The sequence below is a fragment of the Haemorhous mexicanus genome, chromosome 7, assembly GCF_027477595.1.
Source record: "Haemorhous mexicanus isolate bHaeMex1 chromosome 7, bHaeMex1.pri, whole genome shotgun sequence".
Lineage (NCBI taxonomy): Eukaryota > Metazoa > Chordata > Aves > Passeriformes > Fringillidae > Haemorhous > Haemorhous mexicanus.
In genome coordinates, this window is record NC_082347.1 from 3,246,918 (window position 1) to 3,271,077 (window position 24,160).

The 24,160-nt window shown below is 43.7% G+C and overlaps 1 protein-coding gene across 2 annotated transcripts; it reads left to right on the forward strand.

Annotated features, from left to right (window-relative positions):
* Positions 1 to 205: 205 nt before the first annotated feature.
* On the forward strand, positions 206 to 19,228 carry SUPV3L1 (Suv3 like RNA helicase). Of its 2 annotated transcripts, XM_059850878.1 has the most exons (15): positions 206 to 405; positions 4,679 to 4,756; positions 5,027 to 5,134; positions 6,736 to 6,850; positions 7,406 to 7,574; positions 8,966 to 9,077; positions 9,369 to 9,446; positions 10,500 to 10,591; positions 10,994 to 11,174; positions 11,606 to 11,699; positions 13,646 to 13,865; positions 14,663 to 14,743; positions 16,228 to 16,404; positions 17,882 to 18,030; positions 18,412 to 19,228. In XM_059850878.1, exons 3-15 carry the CDS (start codon positions 5,071 to 5,073, stop codon positions 18,905 to 18,907), a joined length of 2,028 nt encoding a protein of 675 aa, XP_059706861.1. In that variant the 5' UTR covers positions 206 to 405; positions 4,679 to 4,756; positions 5,027 to 5,070; the 3' UTR covers positions 18,908 to 19,228. The 2 variants fall into 2 exon arrangements, with proteins under 2 accessions (XP_059706861.1, XP_059706862.1); XM_059850879.1 differs by lacking the exons at positions 206 to 405; positions 4,679 to 4,756; positions 5,027 to 5,134; positions 6,736 to 6,850 and having other exon boundaries at positions 7,412 to 7,563.
* The last annotated feature ends 4,932 nt before the right edge of the window (positions 19,229 to 24,160 follow it).

A 24,160-nucleotide genomic window follows, 5' to 3' on the forward strand; every position in this document is an offset into this window, starting at 1 on the left:
GGGGGCGCTGCGCTCCCTCAGGGCTCCCTCGCGGGGCGGGGCGGGGCGGTGCGGCGGTGCCGCGCATGCGGGGCGGGGCGGGGCGGGCGCGGGCCGATGACGCGTTGGCCGCGCGCCGCCGCCCTTGTCCGCGGATGAGTCGCTGCGCGTGGCCGCTGCTGCGGCGGCTCCCGGCGCGCGCGGGGCTCGCGCTCCGGCATGGCGGCGGCTCCGCTCCCCGTGCGCGCCCCGCCGCCGCCGCCGCCGCCGCCTCTTCCTCCTCCGCATCGTCCTCATCGTCCGGGGACGGCGGCGCCTCCCGCGCCCCTGACACCTCGCTCTTCGTGCCCGTGCCATTGAAGCCCGGCCTCGGCGGCGCGGCCGAAGAAGACGTGGGCGCCGAGCTCACGCGGCCCCTCGACAAGGGTGAGTGCGGGTGGCGCCGTGAGGGCACAGCCCGTGAGGCCTCGGCCGCCCTCTGCCCGCCGGTGCTGGAGGCTGGTGAGGCCGCGCCTCGAGCGCTCTGGGCCGCTCAGCTCGGGAAGGACGTTCGGGAGCTCGAGCTAGCGCAGAGAACGGGGCTGGGGCACGGATCTGGCGGGGAGCGGCTGTGGTTCGGCCAGGAGGAGAGGAGGCTCAAGGAACACCTCACCTTCTGCTGCTCCCTGCCGGGAGGCTGCAGCCACACGGGGCTCTGCTCCGCGGGAACAGCAGCGGGACTAGAGGAGACAGCCTCAAGCTGTGCCAGGGCAGGCTTAGGTTGGACATTGGGAGGAATTTCTTCACAGGAAGAGTGATTAAACGTTGGAGAGGGCTGGCCGGCGAGGTGCTGGAGTCACCATCTCTGGAGGTGTTTAAGGACAGAATGCCTGCGGCGCACAAGTGTTTGGTGATAGGTTGGACTCGATGATCGGAGAGGTCTTTCCCGGCTCAGTTGATTCTGTGACCCTCCTGAGGGCTGAGGGAACTGGCCCCTGCTGCTCTCGGGTCCTGTCCTGGGCTCAGAAACACCCTCTCCCTTAAGGGCAGGGGCTCCTTCCCTGCACCTTGTCTGACCTGTAGCTAATCGTGCCCGTGAAGGTGAAGTGGGATGAAGGCTGTTGGGTGAGATGAAACCTGCTTGTGGTGGGATTCCTGGAGCTGTGCTGTGCACGGTGATCCGTGTGGGTGCCTTCCAGCTCAGGATATTCTGGGATTGCCCAGGGCCCGTAGGCGTGCCCCGTGTGCAGGAAACTCCGCTGGCCGCTTCCTCCATTCCCTGGTTTGGCTCGGTCAGGGTAAAGGTGCTTGGCTTGGGGCGTGTCCCGCAGCCACACTGCGGTCTTGAACCGTAGCTGTAGCTGAACTTTAAAGACATAGTTTCCTCAAATATCGATGTTACCGACCGAAGAGATTGTCTGTGTGTGAGTGTGCCTAGGTCAGAAGTGGGTGAAGTGACAGGGCAAGGGGGAGTGGCTTCAAATGGACAGAGGGTGGGTTTAGATTGGGTATTAGGAAGAAATTCTTCCCTGTGAGGGAGGTGAAGCCCTATTACAGGGTGCCCAGAGAAGCTGTGGCTGCCCCATCCCTGGCAGTATCCAAGGCCAGGTTGGATGAGGTTTGGAGCAGCCTGAGATAGTGGAAGTGTCCCTGCCCGTGGCAGGGGACTGGAATGAGATGGTCTTTAAGGTCCCTTCCAACCCAGACAGTTCTGTGATGTTATGACTCCATGATCTTTAAAGATTTGGTAAATAACAGACAAGGTCTTGATTCTTTTGATGTTTGGTGATCTGAAAGCATTAAGGGTGCAAATGGAAATCTTTCATATCTTCTCGTAATTAAATGTTGTGATGACATATTATTTATCTTAACTCCAGAGTATAGGAGCATGGGCAAATTATCTTAATAGTTCAGAACTGTGGAGAGGAAAATATCTGGCTTTGAAAGCTAAAAAATCCCAGTCAGGAAGAATAATCCTAAACAGGTGTAATCTAAAAATCTGCAAACTTATCTCTTATATGAATATTGCATTCCTCAGGTGCCAATTAAGGTGAATGATGGCTTCTTACCTGTACATTGTTGTCTCATTTATTAGAGGAGCAGTTATGTTGGATTTCTTCAAAACTACAACTAAAATCTCTGGGAAAATAATGTTTGTTCTTTGCTGAGTTGTTGAGAACAGATTGGCTAAAATCATACCTGAGACAGCCTGGTGTCCTTCCCTGTGAGACTGGCAAGGAATAGCAGCCTGGTGAGCTGTGTGGTGCTCATCTGGCTCTCTTTGTTGCTGTCAACAATTTTCTGAAAAAACAATGATACATTTTAAAAGTATTGGTATTTTGAAGCCCAGTAATGAAATAAATAGTCTTTCTCTGCTTCCCCCTTCAGGTTCTGACCACACACAGTATTATGCATCTGGTGGTTTTTTTTTTTTTTATATTTTAAATTAATATAGTTTGTCAGATTTTGCTGCTAAGTACTGACTAGATTCAATAAAGATGTGTATTTTTGAGCATTCTGGTTGTGGCTTGTGCAGAAACTTTGTTAGTGAGCATACTTGCAGGGTGAATCATCTTGTTAGCTTGTTACTTGCTCAAGTGAGAGTGATTATAGTTTTCACACTAGTCAAACACTGTTAGGAAGACTAAAGGTCTTTTAGAAGCTTACTTTTGTAAGGCCAGTTTTGTAAAAACTTCATAACTGACCTGGAATTAATTCACTGCTTCTGTTTTCCACAACTTCATAGGAAGTGTACCCCTGTGAGTGCTGATGGATGCTTTCAGTTTTGGTGTGTGCACCTTCTGTGTCAGTTGTCACTGAGTTTCAGGGCTTGTTAGATGCACAGGTTGCTTGGAGTGGACAATGGGAGTCTGATATTTGGGGAGGAATTGTAAAATGAAGCACTTCAGCTGCCCCAGTGGTAACATACAGCCTGACTGCAGTGGGTTGTTGGCATCAGAGACACAGGGCAATGACTCAAAAGTCTTCCTGCAAACAGGGTTGAAACATCTAAATGAATCTGATACATTGGAGACTGAGTGGTTTCTGAACTTTACTGTAGTTGGGCTGTCTTTTTACAGAGAACCTTAGAAATGCTGCTGAGAAGTCAAAGTAATTGAGGAGTAAGAGCTAAAACACAGCTCCAGAATGAGAGGTAAACAAAGGGAAGTCTCAGAGCAGGAGTGAAGGGTAGAAGGGTGGTGTCTGAGACAGGTGCTCTGAGTGTCCGTGTGCAGCTGGATAAGCTCACATGGGCTGCAATGCCAGTTTGTTTTGTTCAGCTTTTCCTTATTGTTAGACAAGTGTTTGTGCTCAGGAAGGCTCCTGACCTTGGGCAGCACGGTCCCAATGTCATGGGCCTTGGACAGAAACATGTTTTGGCACTGACCTTTTAATCTTGTAGTAAGGCCAATGGGCTGTGAATTGAGCTGCGTGGCTGATGATGTGTTACTTGCTGGAGCTTCTTAGGGAAGCTCTGAAAAGCATTGAGCCCTGTGTTTGCTTATGTTTTTTCCAGTCTGTCTTGGATTTCAGGGCTCTTAAACATGGGTGTGGATGCCTTCCTAGGAAATGTAATCCTGCTGGTGCCCTTGCCTCTTTGTTGCCTTTGGGAATATTTCTCAACGTGAGTTAATCCATTAAAACACTCCTGTAGTGGTATGGGATGTGCATTTAAATTTGCCATTTTGTCAGCTGGTGATTTTCGCTGTGCCAAGTGGACTGTCTGTGTTACAGCTTCCTAGAGAGGCAGTTTTCCAATAATTGAAGGTTGATTTCCTGGGAAGCTTTCCCTGTCATGTCAGACAGTTGCAGAGAGCAGAGCCTGACAGTGTTGTGTCCAGTGACTTGTGCTGCATTTGTCACTCCTTGCATTTCGTAATGCAGGGTTCACAGGCTTGAGTTTTAAGAGTAAGGAAAGCTCATGAATAGGTGTTCATGAAATTTGCTAGATTTTTGCTGGATTTCTCATCTGCTGTAGATGGAAAGGGGCCACGTCTTTTTGTACTGTCATTTAACTAACATTTAATGAACTCAACTCAGTGTGTACTTGAGTAAATACAATTTTGTTTCAACGCTAAACCTGCCTTTTAGGGGAGGGAAAGAGTTTATTAAAAAATTTATAAGATTTTGTTCAAAGAAAGCTGAGTAATTTGTGATACATGTGAAGAAACTCTGGGTTTTTTTTCTTTTTTTCTTCCTTCCATTTATATAACCTGAGAAAAGAAAGAATACTGTGTCTGGATTACCTGATCTTTCTGAGGAGTCTGTCTTGGCAGCAGGGTGGAGGGAAGAACATACCTCAGGATGTTGATTAAAAGCTGTCACCAAGTAGCTCAAGCAGATTTGCTTTTCATATTAAAACCTCCTGACAGATGCTGATAAAAAGCAAAAAAAACCCCACCCCAGAACATTAATTAGTTTGTTCCACGACTTGTTAGCTGCACATTCCATCTTTTTGGTTTCCTGTCAAGTACCAGGGGGGATGGTTGGCACCACCTTGCTGGCAGTTCTTAGTCTGCTGCATTTGAAGGTTGTCCTCCACAATAGCCCCAATCTCACTCATTGCTTGTATTTGATTTAGGGGGAGTTCATTTGTGTCTGTTCAGCATGAAAAGATTGCCTCCCTCCAGAGTAAGGAGGCTAGAAACCAGGATCTTTGGGCCAGGAAAATGTGATTAATTTTTGAGGAAGCTAAAAAAATGTTATTCTTTTTCTACAGGTGAAGTCCTAAAAAACTTAAATAAGTTCTACAAAAGAAAAGAAATTCAAAGACTAGGAGCTGAAAATGGACTAGATGGTAAGAAAATGTTTTAAGTTTAGATTACTTTAATATGAAATCTCTTTTACTTCAAATATGGTATTAGATGTGATCTTTTTATCACAATGCTGCTTCTTTACATTGTCTCTGCCACTTAGTTCAAATAACCTTTATATTTACTTTTAATAGCTTATATTAAGGTACAGGTTTTTAATGAACTGCTTCAGTGTTTTATTGAGTGTTTACAAATAGAGTTTTCTGATCCTGGCCACATTAATTTTGTTCTTCTTCTTTTTTTTTCCCCCCCAGCTCGCCTCTTTCACCAGGCATTTATAAGCTTTAGGAAGTATATCATGGAATCCAGTTCTGTGAGTGCTGATTTGCATATTATTCTCAATGATATATGCTGTGGTGCAGGCAAGTATCTGGAATGCTTGTAAAATAAAATGTGCATTTTTACTTGGTTTTGCTCTCTATACTTACCTATGTACATGTGGACCCTCTACTGAGAATTATTATTCAATATGATTGAGAATTAATTCACTGCTGTCAGAGAGGTTAAAAATCCCTGCTTCCCTGTCAGAAACATTTGTGCCCATCCAAGGGAATGTCCTGCTCTTAAATCTTCTGAAGTGGAAGTGAAAGATGTGGAGGTGTTAGCAGGAAGCAGCCTGTGGTTGTACAGCATCTGTTCAGGGCTGGAATGAAAACAGAGCTGTTGTTTATTCCTCTCTAAAATCCAGTGGTCACTAGGGGGCACTTGGAGAGCTCTGTCCCAGCTGGTGGCAGCTTTGTGGCTGTGCTCTCTTCCCTGTGGCACTCACAGAGGTGTCTTTACCTGCTTAGTGCATCCTGTGTTGGCATTAGCAGCACTTACCTGAGAGGTGATGCCAGCTGGGAGCAGCAGAATCAGCTTTCTCCAGGTTTGAGCTGCACAGTGTGGGTTTTAATGATGGGATTTTAAAGGCTGCAGTGACTGTTAGTTTTGTCTTAAAATGTAAATGTGTCGATTTTAAATGTTGGCCATCTTAGGAAATTGTCTCATGATATTTCTTGTGCATAAAGTATTCCACAGGGTTTTCTCATTTCCACTCCTTATCTGGTTATAGATGAACATTATTCCTTATAACTCATATACAGAAATACTGAAATTTTTAAATTTGAATTTTGCTTGTCCAAAGATGATAATTAAATATACTAGAGTTTAAAAAAAATTCCACAGTAATTTTTATTAATTGAATAATAATTCTCAATTTAATCTCCCCAAAATCAAACATCACCCCCAACAAAACAAAGACACTCCAACAAATCCCAAGCCACTGCTTTTTCCTTTTTTGTGTGTGTATGTTTGATAATAACAGTTTTGTAGATCAAGACAGTTCTTTGAAATTCTAAGAGAGCTGGACAGTTGTAGTGTGACCTGAAATGAGATTTTTAAGGCCCACATGTCTACTGTGCAAACATTCAGAGGAATGAACCTGGATTTCTCTTCTGAGTTGATTTTAGAATTTGGAACCAGCATTCTAAGTCTCGGTAGCTTGGAGAAGCTGCAAATCTGTTTTTCTCTGTTTATTCATAAAAGCACTTTAAAAGATTCTCTCCCCTCTCCCTCTCCCTCTCCCTCTCCCTCTCCCTCTCCCTCTCCTCTCCATGGATTTAGGAAGAAGGGGCTAAAATCTTCCTAGGACATAAAAGCTGTTTCTCATTCAGCTTTTCCACAGTTTCTGATTTGTACTTAGAAGTTCTGTAGGCAAATAGGCTGAGCAGAGTGAATATACTGAAAGGAGATGCACTTTTCCATATTCTTGTGCTTGTATTCCCTTGCTAAATGAGTCCATGTACTTGTGTTAGTTTCCCTTTCTGCCACCGAGGTAATTATTGAACTTTGTAGAGAGCCAGAATTCAAGGGTTACACAAGGGCGGGGTGGAAATGGTAGAAGATAGTTTTTCATAGTTTTTAATGAAGGTAGACACTCAGACAAGCACAGAAACTTTCTGAAAAGGGTTTGTTCTTCCAGGTCACGTGGATGATCTGTTCCCATTTTTCCTGAGGCATGCCAAGCAGATCTTCCCCATGCTGGACTGCATGGATGATCTGCGCAAGATCAGCGACCTGAGGCTGCCACCCAACTGGTCAGTGTGCTCCAGTGGCTGCACTGTTTCCTTTCCTTACTGCCATGGAATTCCATTGTCTGTGGACTTCAGTGGAATTATGCTACATTTTCAGTGCTTTTCTCTGGATTTGCAATAGTTTGTGTCAGGAACTCTTGTATTTTTTACAAGATACATCACAATGAATTAAAAAGAAAATAAGATTATATCAGCTGTGATAGTCACTGAGTTGGTGTGGGTTTTCCAGGAAGATGTTTTCTGGAAATGTGTTTGAGAGGTAGCACATCCAAACATTAAAATATTGATAAGCTCAAGGAGAGAGAATTGCAGGAATAATGAGAATTATTTTGAACACAATGTGTGAATTTCACTCTGAATCTTTGAAAGCATTTTGTGACTTAGAAGATCAATGTGCAAGACACTGTAACCTCTTTATACTGTCTCTAAGAACTTGATATTTATAATTTATAATTATTAATAAATAAATGCTTAAGCTAATTTCTGGTTTCTCCTGAGTCAGTATCCAGATAAAAGTTCAACAGATCTGCTTTTTTTTTTTTTTTGTCTTTGCTTTAGGTATCCAGATGCCAGGGCTATTCAGAGAAAGATAATATTCCATGCTGGTCCTACAAACAGTGGAAAAACTTACCATGCTATCCAGAGATTTTTGTCAGCCAAATCTGGAATATACTGTGGTCCACTAAAACTTCTGGCTCATGAGATCTTCCAAAAGAGTAATGATGCTGTCAGTATGTCATATTACTTACCAACATCCTTAGTGCTGGAACAGTCTCATGAATGCATGTCTGTAAAGTTCTGTGGTGGCCCCAGGTGGTCCTGGAGCCCTGTGCCTTGTGGTGAAATCAGTTGTGCATTTCTGCTTTAGCTGCAGAATGGAACATCATTTCCCCAAGTGGAACAGTGCTGTCCCCAGAGCCTGTGCTGTGCAATCTTCCCTGTAACCTGCCTCTGTTCTTCTGGGGTTTGTTGCTCCCTGGGTTAGCCAGGTTCTACTATAAGGTTTTTCAGCATAGGGACCATGCCTTCTTTTGCCCATGACCTTTATTATAGCTTGTACACAAAAAATTACCCTTGCTTAACTCCCCTCAACCTTCTGCTTCAATGTATAAATAGATTTCACTTCACCATCCTTGAAAAATTCTGCAGATTCAGATGTGTTGAAGAGCAGTGCTGTATATCAGGTCCCTAGAGGAAATTCTCATTAGTGTTTTATATTGCTTCTGGCATATTTTTGGAGGCTCCTCACCAGTGTGTTTCCAGCTGCAGAGAACCAGACCAGATCTGAAGCACTGCAAACAGTACAGTACAGGACAGTAGTGATGTTGTGATTTCTCTTTTTTTGATGTAGAATTTGTAACTCCTAGTGTCAGTCTGTCCAAGCAACACATCAGAAAGATGGTTTAGTCCTAGGAAATAGCTGTAATGTAGCACATGTACTCACAGAGTGACTGTGGGTACAGTCAGGGATGTTCCTTGCTAGGGATTACTGAACTTTCCTCCCCTGTGTTTAGTGTGTGTCAGAAGTTTTCAGTGGCTGGCTCCTGGATCATGTTTAGCCCCTTGGAGCTTGAACAGGGCTTTCAGCAGGGCTCTGCAGGTGGCTGTAGGTAGGGATGGAGCAGCCAGCAGCACCAAGGAGGGTAGGGCTGGCAGGGTGGTGGCCTCAGCTGTCACTCACAGCTGGTCTTCATGAGCTCTTGCTGTGTGATTATAAGGCAGCAAGGCAATTGCCAAAGGAGCTGGAGCAAGCTGGAGCTTGCAAGGCTCCCTCACTGCTGGGCCTTGCTTTATGAGCCCCTTATACTCTTCTAACAGTTCTTTGGTGGCAGATGTGACAGCTGTGAAATGCTCAGGGGAAGATGTAACCTCCTGCAGGAGTAGGGAAAGGCATCTATAGATACCACCTCTTCATTAAACCTCTTTTAGGTACTACCTCTTCATTAAACCTTCACTCTGCTAGGACTTAAATACAAGTCTCTCAAAGCTGAGTAGTTATTTCCTGGATAGCTTCTTTTACACTGTCCTGAAACTTGTGAAGAAACTGTTTTTGTCCTCTTGGAAAGGTGATTCTTTCATGTTCAAGAAACTTACCCTGACATTTCTGAATGCCTTTAGAATGTGCCCTGTGACCTGGTGACAGGAGAAGAGCGTGTGTTTGCCAATGAAGACTCCAGACAGGCTCCTCATGTTGCTTGTACCATTGAAATGTGCAGCACTAATACACCTTGTAAGTGCACAGAATTGTTTCTGTCCTGTTTGTGGTATCCTTGTGTTATTCCCTGGACTTAAAAGTAGCTGAGCTCTTCTTTTTCACTCTTATTTCAACAGTTCCTGAACTATGATAGAGCAGTTTAAGAAACATGGATCATCTCAGATAGCTTTTTGGTGATAGAGGATTAGCTTTGTTTGAGCAACCATTTTTAGGAAACCCGTGGATTCCTTCAGTTCCTTCCTTCATGTCATACTGTTCTAGATGCTCTTCCTTGGTGCATCATATTTTTCTTTTTTTTGTTTTAAGATGAAGTTGCTGTGATTGATGAAATTCAGATGATCAGAGATCCTGCCAGAGGCTGGGCTTGGACAAGAGCCCTTCTAGGTAAGCTTGGTTGTGTTGGCAGTGAATTAGCTCAGTGACACATGAAATTCAAGCTTAGCAGTTGGTAGAGTCATTAGTGGTTATGTGATGCAAAATAAAAATATTTGTTTTTCATGTCTTCTCACAGCAAGTTAGAGAGGTACTCTGCCTCAAAGGATCTGTCTGCATGACAGGAAGCTACCTGTTGTGTTTTGCTTAACAAATGGGTTTTTAAAATTTTGTTCAGATGCCTCTTTTATTTTTCCTTCCTTGGGTAATAGGGAGTCTTTACTACATTGTGCTGTCCTTTTACATTGACTATTTCCAAGAAGTATGCTTTCCTGTTCAATTAAAACAGCACCAGTTTTCAAGAGAGTACTTTTGTAGAGATTGTGCTAAATAATGGGAACTTTAAATATTTTATAGTGTTAATTTCAAATGGCTCATTTATAGAGCTGCATCAATCTGTTATGTTCTTTCAAGAATGCTTATTTTGATAATTTAAGAATTTTTCTAAAGGAGTTTTTGAAACAGTTTTCCTGGTATTTGGAACAGAAGTTTGGAATCTGTTTCCCTCTTGACCCTTTCTTTCGTTCTTTTGATTTGAAGTTCAGCAGATTTGTCACACTTCCTTTACTTCCTGTTTTTCCCTTTTGTGTTCTGACTGAATTAGAGGTGAATTCATGCAGAAAACAAAACTCCTCAGCTCTGCTATGGTTTGGGAGTTAGTAAAACACGAGTAGTTAGTAAAACTCAAAGCTTTGCTTCATTTGTTCATTGGCTGAGGGTACCTCTTGTTTTGGCTGAGAGGGTGCAGTGAGGTATTGGCTGCTCTGATTTCACACTGATGGATTGTCAATATCACCTGCTGGTAAGAGATCAAGAGCAGCTCTAGGGAAATAGTGTATTGTGGGAGAGGCTTCAGGTGCAGGTTTGGGTTGTTGAAGGAGGTGAAATGGTCTTCATTATGTTTAGCAACCAAATTACAATTTTGATACCTTAAGAGCCAGCTAAAGCTCCTCTTGTATATAAACAAGTAACATTTTGCTTTTTATTTCACTGGACTTTGTTCAGGCCTCTGTGCAGAAGAAATCCACGTTTGTGGAGAACCTGCTGCTATTGACTTGGTGACAGAGCTCATGTACACTACAGGGGAGGAAGTTGAAGTAAGTAATTCTGGGAAGCTATGAACAGAACATCAGGTTGTCTTTGCTGTAAAACAGGAAAAAATGTAGGGTCCTTTTGGGGGTATCACTGCTCAAAGTTGTCCTGCAGGAAGTCTTGTTAAAAAGTTTCTCAATGTCTGTAAAGCAAAGATGTTGCAAAGTTCTTTCCTTCCCTTTTTAAATAGTGGTGCTGTTTTTCTGTAAGAAGGTAAGTGGTTTGATAAGTTCCCTTTAGGGGATGCTGCAGCTGGCACAGCTGTTTATGGGCTTTTACAGCTCTGATCTTCCAGAGGGGCACGATGCTCTCAAGTTTGCTGACTTTACAGGGTGTGTTGCTGGTTAGTCTCTCTATGATGGAATTTGAGTTTAAAAAGTGACCCTTTTGGACAACTTTAATTGTAGGTCCGAAAGTACGAGAGGCTGACTCCCCTGACTGTGCTGGATTATGCCTTGGAGTCCCTGGATAACCTCCGTGCTGGGGACTGCATTGTCTGTTTCAGTAAGAACGACATTTACTCTGTCAGCCGCCAGATTGAAGCCAGAGGATTAGAATGTGCTGTCATATACGGCAGCCTGCCCCCAGGTAAAGCACTGGCTTTTATTGTGAAGGGAGTGTTCTGCTTCTTATGCTTTTCTTAGGAGAAAACCTCCTTGTACTGCTTGCTTTATTTTAAAATAAAGCAGTGCGACTTTCCTAGTTTTGCTTCTTTATATAGCTGGAGAAAGTAATCAGCTTTCATTGACTGGTGTTTTAATCTTGGGATTAGACCTTTATTATGTACTTAATTTTGATCTTCAGATAGATATAATTAAATGAGGTCTCTCCACAGGTCTGGGAATGATTTAAATCCCTCCTGCCTCTCCCTCCTCCCCCCATCTGTGGCCAAATACCAATCAAAAACAAATTTATTTCTTCTTTTCCTGAGCCTATTGTAATGACATTGGATTTAGTGATGTGTTGTCTTTATTTTGTATGAAGTTTGCCATGTGAAACGTTCTGTCATTCTGTTTTAGGAACAAAGCTTGAACAGGCAAAGAAGTTCAATGATCCTGATGATCCGTGCAAAATTTTAGTTGCTACAGATGCAATTGGAATGGGACTCAATTTGTAAGTACTAACAGAATGTTATGGTACTTTTATTTTCCTTCAGGTGTGATGGCCACATTAATTTCTTTGCTTTTTGTCTCCCCAGTCTGATTATCTAATCTGTTGTGTCTAGATAGCGCAGTACATACATTTCAGTTTTGAAGTGATCAATTTGGTTAGGCAGAACTAAGCTTTAGTTTTAAAACTGGTTCCAAGAACTAAATGGCTCCCTGGGCCTAATTCAGTGTGATAGTTGGCCGTGGATGACATGGCCTGCTGGATCAACTGGACTCAAAGGGGCTGGGTTGTCAGAGTTATCATTCTCTTGCATTTCTGAAATACAAGTTCAGAGCAAGTTCAGCCTCGTGCCAGGTGTATTTCATTGCTGAAGGACATGCAGTCACATCACTACAGACTACTGAGGCAGGTGGTGGTGAATGGATTGGGAGGCAATGATTGATGTGTGCAGGGATGATTATTCTCCTGCCACTAGCCTTCTCCTGCCCACAGAATCTGCTGTGTCCATAAGTAGTATTTGTGATACCCTAATTTATAGAGGAGAAAAAAGCTTATAAAAAAGCAAAAACTTTAATTCTTCATACTGGAAGTAATTTGCAAAAAAGGATGTCGTGGTTTGAGGGGAAATGAAGTTTTTTTTGGGATAGTGTGGTCACGCCAATCGGTGTCCAGATTTTAATATTGGCACCTGGTTTGTCCACTGAAGGCATGGATACGCCTCTGAGAACACAGGGGTTAAAAGCTGTGAACTCCCACTGGAAGTTCCTTTTGAGTTCCGGCCCTGGACCAGAGGAGACCTCTCCCCTGTCCAGCTCCGAGCTGGGCAGGGGGGAGGGGAGCCATGTGGCCGGAGGGAGGTGGGCCAGGCCTGGGCCGAAGGGTGGAGGAGCTCTGCACTGCGAGGGCTTCGGGCAGCCATCCCCCATTCCCCCCCCCCGGAGGGAGAGAGAGAGAGCAGCCTGTGCCTGTGATAGCGCGGCTGGAGTGAAGGAGAAGGGGGGGGTGCCCAGCAGGGCAGCCAGCCGTGGGAGTTCATGAACCAAACCGGCAGAGCCTGGGACTTTTAACCCTTCTTGGGACGATGGAAACCTTGCAAATGCTGATTCCTCCTGGAGCTGGTGAGATTGAGAGAAGTTGAGAAGAATTCTAGGTGGGAGGAGATGATGGAGTGGCTTTTGGCTGGACTTTTCTTGGATAGCTATGGACAGAACCCTTGAGTTCCTGTGACACAGAGACTGCATCTAGGGGGAGGCAATGGCTCAGAGCCAGGAGAGTGCGGTGATGTGAAGGTGTGTGAACAGAGACAACGGGTGAGGAGGGTGGTGGTGGTGCCCTCCGTCTTCGATGAAGAAGAAGAGGAAGATTTTCTCTGTTCTCGAGACCCCTCAGCCCCAGGGGGTGAAACATGGGAGGGACAGGTGTCCCAAGAGGAGAGGGACTGTGCTCTTTTTTGGAACTGGACAAAGCATCCTTAAAGAGAAAAAGCCTAGAAGTAGCTCTGGTCCATGTGCAGTGGTGAGAGCACTGGGCATGGAAGGAAGAGGTCACGATGGCAAAATGTTCTCCGGGCGGTGCCACACGTGACACAGAGACACGAGAAGTTTCGACTGTTTCCTGGGTGAAGTCTGTGTGCAAGAGGGACTCCTCTCTTCTCAAAGAATTGAGAATTGATTATCCAAAGAGTAGTAATGGAATTAAAAAATTTGGTGGGGGAAGGAGGAAGAAATTTAGAAAGTTTTCATCCTGTGTTCTGTGTGTTTTTTCCCTGTAACTTTAAGTTAATAAAGTTTTTTTCCTTTCAATAGTAAGTTAGAACCTGCTCTGCTCTGTCTCTGATCACATCTCACAGCAGATACCAAGAAAAGAGGTATTCTCATAGAAGCACTGGCATTTCGCCAGGCTCAAACCATGACAAAGGATTCCTCTTTGTTTTTGTTACGATATTTCAGGTGTATAAGAAGAATAATTTTTAACTCCATAGTGAAGCCGACTGTGAATGAGAAGGGAGAGAAGGAAATCGACTCCATCACCACCTCGCAGGCGCTGCAGATCGCGGGCAGGGCTGGGCGCTTCGGCTCCTCCTTCAAACAGGGCGAGGTCACCACCATGCACCGCGACGACCTCGCCCAGCTCAGGGAGATCCTCAGCGAGCCTGTGCCCCCTGTCCAGGTGAGAACCTCGGTACCCAGTCTATACAGATTGCTCTGGGGCTGGCTTCTGGTATTCTGATCCCATATTATGTCTCCTTGTGTTTGTAACCCATACAAGAGTTGTGTTGTGCCAGAGTGACCTTGGATGTACGACCCGTTTGGAGACCTGTGGCATTCACATTCTCTGAACACGATTCCTTCACCCAGGCTTTTTCTCCTGGGAAGCTGAAAGGCAGAGAGAGAGGCCTCAGAGAAAAGGAAAACAGTTCTTATGTCAGTTGCTTCTCCTGTGTTGTGCTTATGTGGAATGTGTTTGGAGATTGTTCACCCACAGGTGATTGTTCCATTGCATTCTGCTGGGAGTTGTTTTCACTCTTTGGCCAATCAGGGCCAGCTGTGCTTGGGACTCTGGAAAGAGTCATGAGTTTTCCTTATTATCTTTTTAGCATTCAGTAAGTATCCTTTCTGTATTCTTTAGTATAGTATAGTATTCTTTAATATAATAATAATATCATAAAGTAATAAAGTAGCCTTCTGACAACATGGAGTCAGATGCATCATTCTCTCCCCTCATCAGCAGACCTGCATTTACAATAGAGACTTGGCTATGCTGCTTTTATATTAAATGTGCTCTTTTAAGAATTAAAAGCTGAAGCACAAAAGTTCTTAAATTTCACCTAAGTGTGCTAAATAAACTGAAGTCTTCAAGGTTCTTTGGTTTCTTGCACTTTGTCTTTCAATATGTTCTTTCTGGTGCATTAACCTTAAAACAATATTGAGAATTAATTGAAGTTTTTTTCTTTATTTTCCATTTAGGCAGCTGGCCTACATCCTACTCCTGAGCAGATAGAAATGTTTGCTTATCATCTTCCTGATGCCACTCTATCCAACTTGATTGTAAGAATGATCAAAATATTAGCTTCTGCTTTAAAAATGGAGTGTCACTAATAGTCATTGCTTTGTACAAACCTGCCCTTGGGAGGCCTGGCAGGCAGCCTTGTGTGTATTTTTTATCAATTGCATTCTTGTCTCTGCCACACAAGTGACTGCAGATAGGTTTAGGATGTTCAACTTTTCTATGCTAAACTTGGAAGCTTTGAAATGTGTCAGTCATTTTTACGTGTGTTTAAAACTGTGCAGCAGCTTTTTCATTCCAGCTTTTCTGAATTTTAACTGTAAAAATTTAGGTCTGAGGCTGAAGATATTAGAGATCTAAATTTAGATAAATTATTTGAAAATTCCTAGAGAATTGGTCATGTCAGATTTCTACATATCTGAAAGCTACCTGATTTTTTTCTCCTGTTTCTGTGGATTTTGTGGTAAAATAGTGTGTAACTTTTAGAAAACTGATTTTGTGGGCTTGGTCTCCTCTTTAGGTAGATACTAGCTCTTTTGGATGCACAAAACCATTAAAAAATAGAAATTAAGATTCCAATACTGTGTTGAAAAAACATTATCACAGCTTTTAGTAAACTGAGAAATCCTTGGCAGCTTTCATGGTTTTAAATGTGCATTATTGTTCCTGCTGATCTGCTATTATGTAGCAAAATGTATACTTCTAATCTTAAAATAAAATATTATACCTGGAGACCTCCTGGAAGACTTAGCCTGGTAGGGTAACAACACATCTTGAAATTTTTTAAATTAGCAGTTTCTGGGCTAGCATAGTAGTGTTAAGATAAAAACCTTGTGTTGTTTTTGATCTCTTAAGTATTCTGTCACATATTTAATTAAAAAGCTCATAGTTTCTTTAAAAATGTTTTTAAAGAATCTTGCAAAGATTTGCATTAGAGAAATAATTTTGAGGGCCCATAAAATTCCCCCTGCAGGGTGCAGTGCATCTTCCATTTCTCCAGACCTTGAGTGTGTCTCATGTTTTCTTTGAACTCCTCTATTGGAATACTGCACTTAGCTTGTGTTTTCTTTCTTCCTAAAATAGATCTGATCCTGACATTGAGCTAGAAATACCTCAATTATTGAATTGGATGCTGTAAAGTTAGTTTTTTGGGTCATGCTAAGTGACAAACCTGGAGAAATTTCTAAACATAGTGGTAACTGGTTCCTGTGATGGTGTTCTAACTAAAATGTACCTTCCAGAACTTTGTTATTTAGGAGACTGATTGCAAGTGTTTAAATAAAGTGTAGTGTGGTGTGTCTTCTCCTCTGATCCTGTGCTGGAGAATGTAATGCAAATTCTGCTAAAAGAGCAGGGGGAACTCCCCTCCCCACTTTTTTATTACTGTTGTCAAATTTGATGGTTTTTAATTGTTCTTTCAGTATAGCTTGTCTTTCAAACTCTAAATAATTTTTTGGTTTCGTAAGACAAAGTTAAACAACCCTCTCCTGAAATAACTTTCTTACATTTGGTTTTATTTTCACAGGATATTTTTGTGAGCCTCTCCCAGGTGGATGGGATGTACTTTGTCTGCAATATTGATGACTTTAAATTTCTGGCAGATATGATTCAGCACATTCCACTCAATCTGCGATCCCGATACGTCTTCTGCACTGCACCCTTGAACAGGAAAGAGCCTTTTGTGTGTACCACTTTGTTAAAGGTCAGCTATTTTTTCCTCAACAAATGTGGTGGTTATATTGTACCAAGGGGGTTTTGGTGCACTGGGACTGTATCTAGCTGCTGTATTTGTTGTGGGCTTTGCTCTCAGATCATTTGAGAGCATTCCTAAAGTGCTCACAGGTAGTATAAGGGATATAAAATAGCTGGATATGTGATGAATTCTTCACTCTTTTTATTGACCAAAGCTTTTCAGCTCTGAAAACCTGTTCTCACGATGGAAGTTAAAGTTGGGATAGCTTCTCTGCTGTTTGCCTCTGAAAATCCTACTTGTCCTTGTCTGTCAGCTCTGAACTGGCACAGATGAGAGTTGTGTTCCCTGGTCACTTGTGCACTGTTAAGCTTTGCCACTAGCATGTTCCTAAAAGCAGTCATTAGAAACAACTTACTGCTCCTTTGAGCTGTTAGCTTGCCAATAGAAGAGAATGTAGGATTAAGGGTGATTGCTGATGCTATAATACAGTTACAAAGAATTGAAACCTCAGAAAACACAGAGCTGTAGGTTGCTCTCAGAATTATGTCACTTTACTTTCCAGGCCTGGGTGAATTGGTTTTTGCTGTGCTGCCCCAGGAGTGATTATTTTGAGGAATTTGTAGTCAGCTGATTTTTCGGTTTTGCAGGTTTAATACTAATGTAACTTGGGACTGTTACTTTGTTAGACAGTATTGCCATTGTTCCCTTTTTAAAGACTGCATTAAACTTTTAAAATTAAATAGTATAAAAATGAAACTGATGTGGTGCCCTCATGTCACAAGTATTAGACCCCTGCTTTTCAAAAATGGCTAAAAATCTTCAAGAAATGAGTGATTGATTAAAGAGTTGAAAAAAAGTGCTTCCTTAGGAAAATGCTGAGCTTTTGGATTCCAAGTAGTGAAGGTGCAGAGGGTCATAATGCAGTGTTAGAGGGAGGTGGGCTGTTGTGAGTGCTTGTGTGAATTTAAGCCCCATTCCTTGGCCAAGAAAACCCACTTTAATATCAGCCAGATAGGAAGCATTTATTCCAAGTCAGGAGTACTCTTGAAAATTTTAGATTTAAATCTTACTTGACTTATTTTTCTGTTAGTTGAAGAACTGAGGTGTCTGGGTTTCAGAAGAGTGGATTTCTAATGCAGATTAATCTGGTTTGTGGGTAGTGTGTTTCCTAAACCAGGGAATACATTAAATATTCTAAACTCTGGCAACCCTGAAACAAGATAATTAACCAAATAGGAGGAGGAGGATTAAAAAAGACACAAAGTCCATCTGGTTTGCTAGATGCAATCAAATGCCTTCAGTGTTATGCTTTTCTGGATAGCTCTGTGCTTTTGTTGCTTAACTCTGTGCATGGCCCATGGACAAATCGTGTTAATGAGGCCCTGGAAAGGAGAGGTGACATGCATACAGACTCTGGGGGAATTGAACTCTTTGGGGATTTCTTCTCTGCTGCCTGAGGATGGGACTGAATCTGTTTGTTTTGCAGTTTGCACGGCAGTTCAGTAGGAACGAGCCTCTGACGTTCGACTGGCTCTGCCGGCACACCAAGTGGCCCTTAGCTGCTCCAAAAAACATCAAGGAACTTGTACACCTCGAAGCTGTGCATGATGTTTTTGACCTCTATCTGTGGTTAAGGTACTGGCTTTGTGCTTGAAGACTTTTTTTTATTTTTTTCCTGTTATTTTTGACTTGCAGTCCTACAAGTTATTTTTGACTTGCCGTCCTAGAAGTGCAGTCTCTTCAAGCCCATGTGTATGTGGTGCAGGGTGGGCTCCTGCACCTTGTCAAGCCTTTTAGAAGATCGTGACAAATGCAGTGTTGAGGGAGTGAGTTCTGCAGACAGCAGTTTGTGACTGACAGAAGGAGAAGGGTAGAAACAAGGACTGGAGCAGCTGAAATGCAGATTAAAATATGCATTCCCATGTGACATGTAGTGGATATTCATTTTACTTAGTACATATCCCACTTTTGTCCCAGTGAGAAGGTTTAACTGTGTGTTCTTTTGCCTCTCTTCAGTTACCGCTTCATGGATATGTTCCCTGACGCTGCCCTTGTGAGGGACATCCAGAAGAAACTGGATGACATTATACAGATTGGTGTCTGCAACATCACAAAGCTGATCCGAGCTTCCCAGTCTGCAGCTGCTCCTGGCACAGCTGAGGTGGTGTCAGAAGACTTTCCTCTCTCAAGGACTCAGAGGGATGCCAGGGTGGTGTCAGAGCACCATGGCACAGCCTCCTCAGAGGCACTGTCCATCACAGTGGAGGCTGCAGGGCTGAGAAGAGCCAAGAGTGTGAGACCCTCCCGGCTGGGTGGCAGGCAGGAGGAGCTGAAAAGCTATGGCCGTGGATCCCTTGCCAACAGACTGCTGAGGGAGGGACTTCTGACACAGGAAATGCTGAGACAGCTGGAGAGTGAGTGGCAGGATCAGCACAGGAATGGTAGATATGGCTTTGGTTCAAAAAAGGATGATCAGCATAGTTCAAAGGAAACGAGAAAAAAGAGAAAATAGAACCATGCCCTGATTCTGTTTAGTTTTTATTCATACAATAAAATACTATTTTAATAACTTCTTTGGCATTTCATGTTTACACTGCTGCAGCTCCTTGATGCTTTTCCTTCTCCTGTGACCAGTAATGTGAAGCACTCAGAGATCTGGACTCTTCAAAGCTCAGAGGCCATAAGTTTGTTTTAACCACTTAGCTGTACACTTTCAGCCATGGTGTTCAGCATCACTGTATGATCTACTGCTATGTGAAAATTTGAACTTGGTGTCTTCTTGCAAGATAGCCTCTCATCATCAATAAATGTCAGAAATTTCACTAGTAATGAATTAGCTACTCATTCCACCCCTTCCCGAAGGGCAGAGTTTAACAGACCACAAACAAGGGATGAACAGCCTGGAACAAAGTTGGCTTAGAATGGTGATAGGAGTCATGTGCCTCTAACCATTGTGTCCTGTGAAAATGTGTAAGGAGGTTAAAAGCATTTGTGGTAACAGGTCAGGAGTGATGGAATTCTGGCCACAAGAATTGTGGAGTGAATTTCAGGTCTGTAATCTGAGGGGTGATTGTGATGCTGTGTGATTTGGTTTTCATGTGAGCAGCTTTAGGCTGTGCTTTTGAGCTCCCAGTTTGGATGCTGGAGAGTGGAAAGAATCAGATGCTGAAACTGCTGTGTATTTACAGAAATGGGTTTCAGCACTTGTACATGTTGCTGGGCTCCCTGAGGAGAATAATGCTACACTGGCTGTGTACCAGTGCACAGGTCCTGCTTGTGTCAGTGTTGGGAAGGAAACCTTTAAGATCCATGCTGAGTTTCATTGTCAAATACCTGACTTTCTGAAGTGATCAGCTGTGTTTCTCTGCAGGCTGAAAGTTTGCTCTGAATCTCCTTTTCTTTCTCCTGGTGTCAGTCCTTTATCCTGCTGTTCAGAAAGAAATCTGCAGCAGTTTGAAAAATGTTTTTACAGCTGTTTTCAGTGTAGCTCATGTACTCTTTCCTCATTGTTTACTAAAAAGCAAGCAGTGTGTAAATGTTTCTAGCCCATGTGATCCTCCTGCTGCTTTCACTACAGTACTGGTGGGAAGAGAAAGTTTTAGGTCCTTCCCCTGCAAAGCCACATCTGTTTTTCCTTCCCCAAGGAAAGCCAAGCAGCTCTATGTGTGTGGCTGTGGCCATGTGAGTGCTGTTTCTGTTCTGCAGATGAGTAGTTCAGCTTTGCTTTCCCAGAGTGCAAGCTTGCATTAACCCTTACAAATGTGTGGCATTTGCTGTCACACAGCTTGTGTGGTGTGGGTTGTGTGATGGAGCACTATCAGTTGCCCCTTTGCTCCTTGGCACTCCCTGGAAGGGAAGCAGTAGTTGCTCAAGCCTGAGGCATGTTTTGCCCACGTGTGTTGTCCCACATACCCCTGGGACTGCACTTCCCACAGATCCAGGGTGGATGTGCAAACCACTGTTTGAAATCCCCCTGGTTGTCCACCATGGACAACTCTTGTTTTCTCTGCCCAGAGTGTGAGGTTGGCTTGTGGAGACCCACACTGATAATGTGCTTTGCTTCTGTTAGGCTGAATCTGTGCTTTAATCATACAGTAAGCTGAGTGCTGGTGTATATTTTTGAGCAAGGGAAGAGTGGGGCTTCAGGGTGTAAGCCAGCCTTGTGTTTCAGCACCAAGCCTTGCAATAAAGAAGCTAAATTACTATAAGCATTCTTTTTTGTATTTTGCTGAGATTAGCACTTTGCTTAACTCACTGCTTGTTTCCATAGTGACTCCATAGTAACTGGTTTAGAAGCTCTGAAGTTCATTCAGGCGTTTCCAGGCTGACTTTATGAAAGTTTTCTTTTCTTCTGAGCTAATGGTGTGGCTGTCATTGACTCCCATTAGAATGGCTGCCAGATTGGTCCCATGTGGTGCAATCTGGTCTGCTGTGGTGCAGTTACCCCAACTACCCATTTTCAGCCTGCCTTGTGGGGCTCTGCTGAAGCTTCATTTTTAAGCACAACAACGCTGTTCTCTTGATCTGGGAATCACTTTTGCAAAACTATTTTAGGTGTTCAGATTTCCAGATTCATTCCAGGCATCAAAATTAGAGGTGTTTGGAAGTTTATTCATTAATTGTTTATTTGCTCTCCTTCAAATGTAGGGTGCTGATTGTAACAGCACTGCTTGGTAAAATCCTTCTGTCTTTTAAGCCCAGTATACTTTGTTCTGTCTCTGCTGTTTCCATCTCTGTTCTGATTTTTCCTGTCAGGTGTTCTGCCTTACTTTGTGTTCTGATGTTGCACTAGGAGTGGCATATGCAGGAAGAATGACTATGGGCACCCCTTTCTCTCCTGAGCTCTGATGAACTTATGGGAATATAATGGGGGAAGAACCTGCTGCTACTGCAGGGAAGGGGGGAATGTGTTCTAGGGGGTGGTTTTGGAATCACTGATGCCTCGTCAAGGTTGACTTTAGAATAGAGACTAGACAGAGTTAAAGAATAAGGCAGGGATTTATTAAAAGGCCTTATGGATCCACCTTGGGCAGCACAAGAGCCCAGCCAGGGCTGCACCCAAGGTGAACCAAAATGGGCACAAAATGGACAGCTGGTCATGGGGTCTGTCACTTTTATGAGTTCTGCTCCATTTGCATCTTGGAGTTCATTGTCCAATTCCAGCTCCAGCCCATGAGGCCCCATCCTTGTTTTTCTCTCTTCAGCCCATGGGGTTTGTGCTCTTGGGCTGAGATTTGGATCATTTGTCCTTGGTGCCAGCTAGAGAAGGAATTGTTTTGTCTCCCTGCTCTGTGCACAGAGCTCACCATCCCCTGATACGACGCTCAGAAGTACACACTAGAGCAGCACAGAATCTGAAAAATATAAAAGCTAAAACCTGAGGCATCATCATAAGCTGTAACAAAGAAGGATTTCCCCTGATGACTCACTAGTAACCTTGTCCACTGCCTCCTTGTTAACCTGGATACCAAATTTAGCAGCCAGCATTGCTACTGCCTTTGATACCTCACCAAAGATAGATGGGTTTATCTCACAATAGAATGCTTATTGATAAGGTACCTCATTCTGGAGGTAACAGGAGCATATTTAGCTGATGTACTCAAGACTTTTTTGTGAGTTTCCCCATTGTAGCTATGAGCTCCTTTTCTCTGCAGGCCTTTGCAAGGCTGTGGGAGGCAGATGAGCACCAGACTCTTCAGGATTCTCCATAGGGTTTGGTGTAGGAAAAGAAAGTACAGAGTGAGGCATTACAATTTTAGTCTTGTTGGCCCTTGCAAAGCAGGAAGGGAAGGTTTGTGAATAACTTTTATTGGTGCAGGTCTAACAAAAGGGAAAAACAACATCACCTCAAGCTTCCAAGCTGTGTGCAGTTGGAGCTGATCTGTTCACTTGGGCCTGGGCTGGTTCCCCTGTGCTGGCCAGGATATGTACAAAATGGCTGTAACACTTTTGGGTGTTGGGCCCTTGGTACATTGAGCTGCTGTCTGGGTGGGAGTGAGATCATGTCTTGTCTTCTCTTGCACAGCAGCCTGCCAGAAGCTGGGATGCACCAAGGGTGAGTGAGCAGCTTCCACAGTGATTCTGACATGTCAGGTATTTCACAGAGCCTGCTGCCAGTTCAGGAGCATTGAGATCTTTGAGATCCTTTTCCAGTGGCCTCCGTCAGAGAAAGAAAGAAAGAAAGAAAAGAGAGAATGAAAAATAAATCTACTGTATTACAGACACAATGAGCTCTGGATCAAAGGGGGATGGAGCTTGAAAGGTGATGTTTTCAGTTTTGCTGGCCAGAGGGGTTGTGACTCGGGTGGCATGGGTAAACAATGAGGAGAGAGACAGTCCCTCTGGGAGTCAGTGTCTGACTTAACGAGCCAGCAGTTATTAAAAGATGAATAGAGGAGAAGTGAACCGTGCTTTCTGGCTGGTAGTCTGGCTTATTTTCTTCTTTCTTTTCTCTCTTTCTCTCAAAGATCAAAGGCCTAATTTTAGAACAAGCCCTATTTATGGACTGCTCAGCCACTGTCTGCTTTACTCTTGTTCTAGAATAATGGAAAATAAATAGAGCTGGCAGGATCTCCCAGTGTCCAGAGCTCATCCCTGATGCAAGGCAGGAGGAGAAAAAAAGAAAAAGACCTTTCCTAGCAGAGGTTCTGTATGATTTGTCTCTGCAGAGGGAGTTCCTCTCCCTCAGCTCTTTCAATCTGTCCTCGTGATCAGAAGCTGAAAAAATGTGACCTGTGAGTGCTCCTGATGTTCAGCAGAGCTAACTCCTCCAGATCCCTGCCATAGCTGGCAGGACTGGGCAGAGTCCTCTTTCCAGGGCTGGTGCTGAGTGTGGAGCTGAGTGTTGGTGTGTGTGCCTCTGGATTTTCCTCCTGTAGATACAGCCCACCATGATCACTTGTACTTTTTTTCTTTTTTTCAATAGCATGAGATGGTTTGGTCCACTCTAGGCTGTCAACTGATGTAGCCAGACATCCTTTCTACTGCCTGGCTGCCTCTGCCCTTCTCTGGATCTCTAGACAATTCCTACCACTCACTAGTTCTTTGTGTTTCCTCACATTACCTGGTACTCCCCTCTCTCTTTCCTCTTCTCCCCCTGCTGTTTTTCTAATCTATCAAAATAATTTTAAATTGTTACTTTATTCTGCAAAATTCAGGGTGACAGTTGGCTGCAGTGACTGTGCTCAGTTCAGCTGAACAGTAACTGGGGGAAACACATTGTGTGTAGGTGTAGTTTGAGAGTGAGCCTCTAATTACCCCACGAGAATGTCTTTTTTTTTTTTTATTTCCCTCTTCTTTGTGTCAGCATTTCACCGAGTTTCCTTGGGATGATGTTTCCATAGTCCATATCACTTGATACAGTGACAAAATCCTGGAACCACTTGTGTATTCAGAATAAATTTGAGAGTTGATGGTTAAAGGCTGTGTCAGAATCTGATGGTGTAAGGAAGCTGCTCTTGCATCCTTCCAGTGGGGCAGTCTGATACCCACACTGCTGCCTGCCAGGTAAATCTGTCCTCTCCCCAGTTTTGCAGTACTGAGACCTTCACTGGTCTGGAGCTTTGGGAGGAGGGAGAAGAATCAGCCCAAAACCTCCCTGCTGGGAATTGCACAAGAGGCATTCCAGCTGGGGGCAGGGGTCTGTGTGTCTCTGCTCTTTACACAGCTGAGGCTTAATTGGTACAAAGCTGCAGATAAGGGTGCACTGTGCAGAGCTAGAGTGAAGTTAATTCATGCAGAAGAGCTTGTCTCAGAGTGGCAGTGC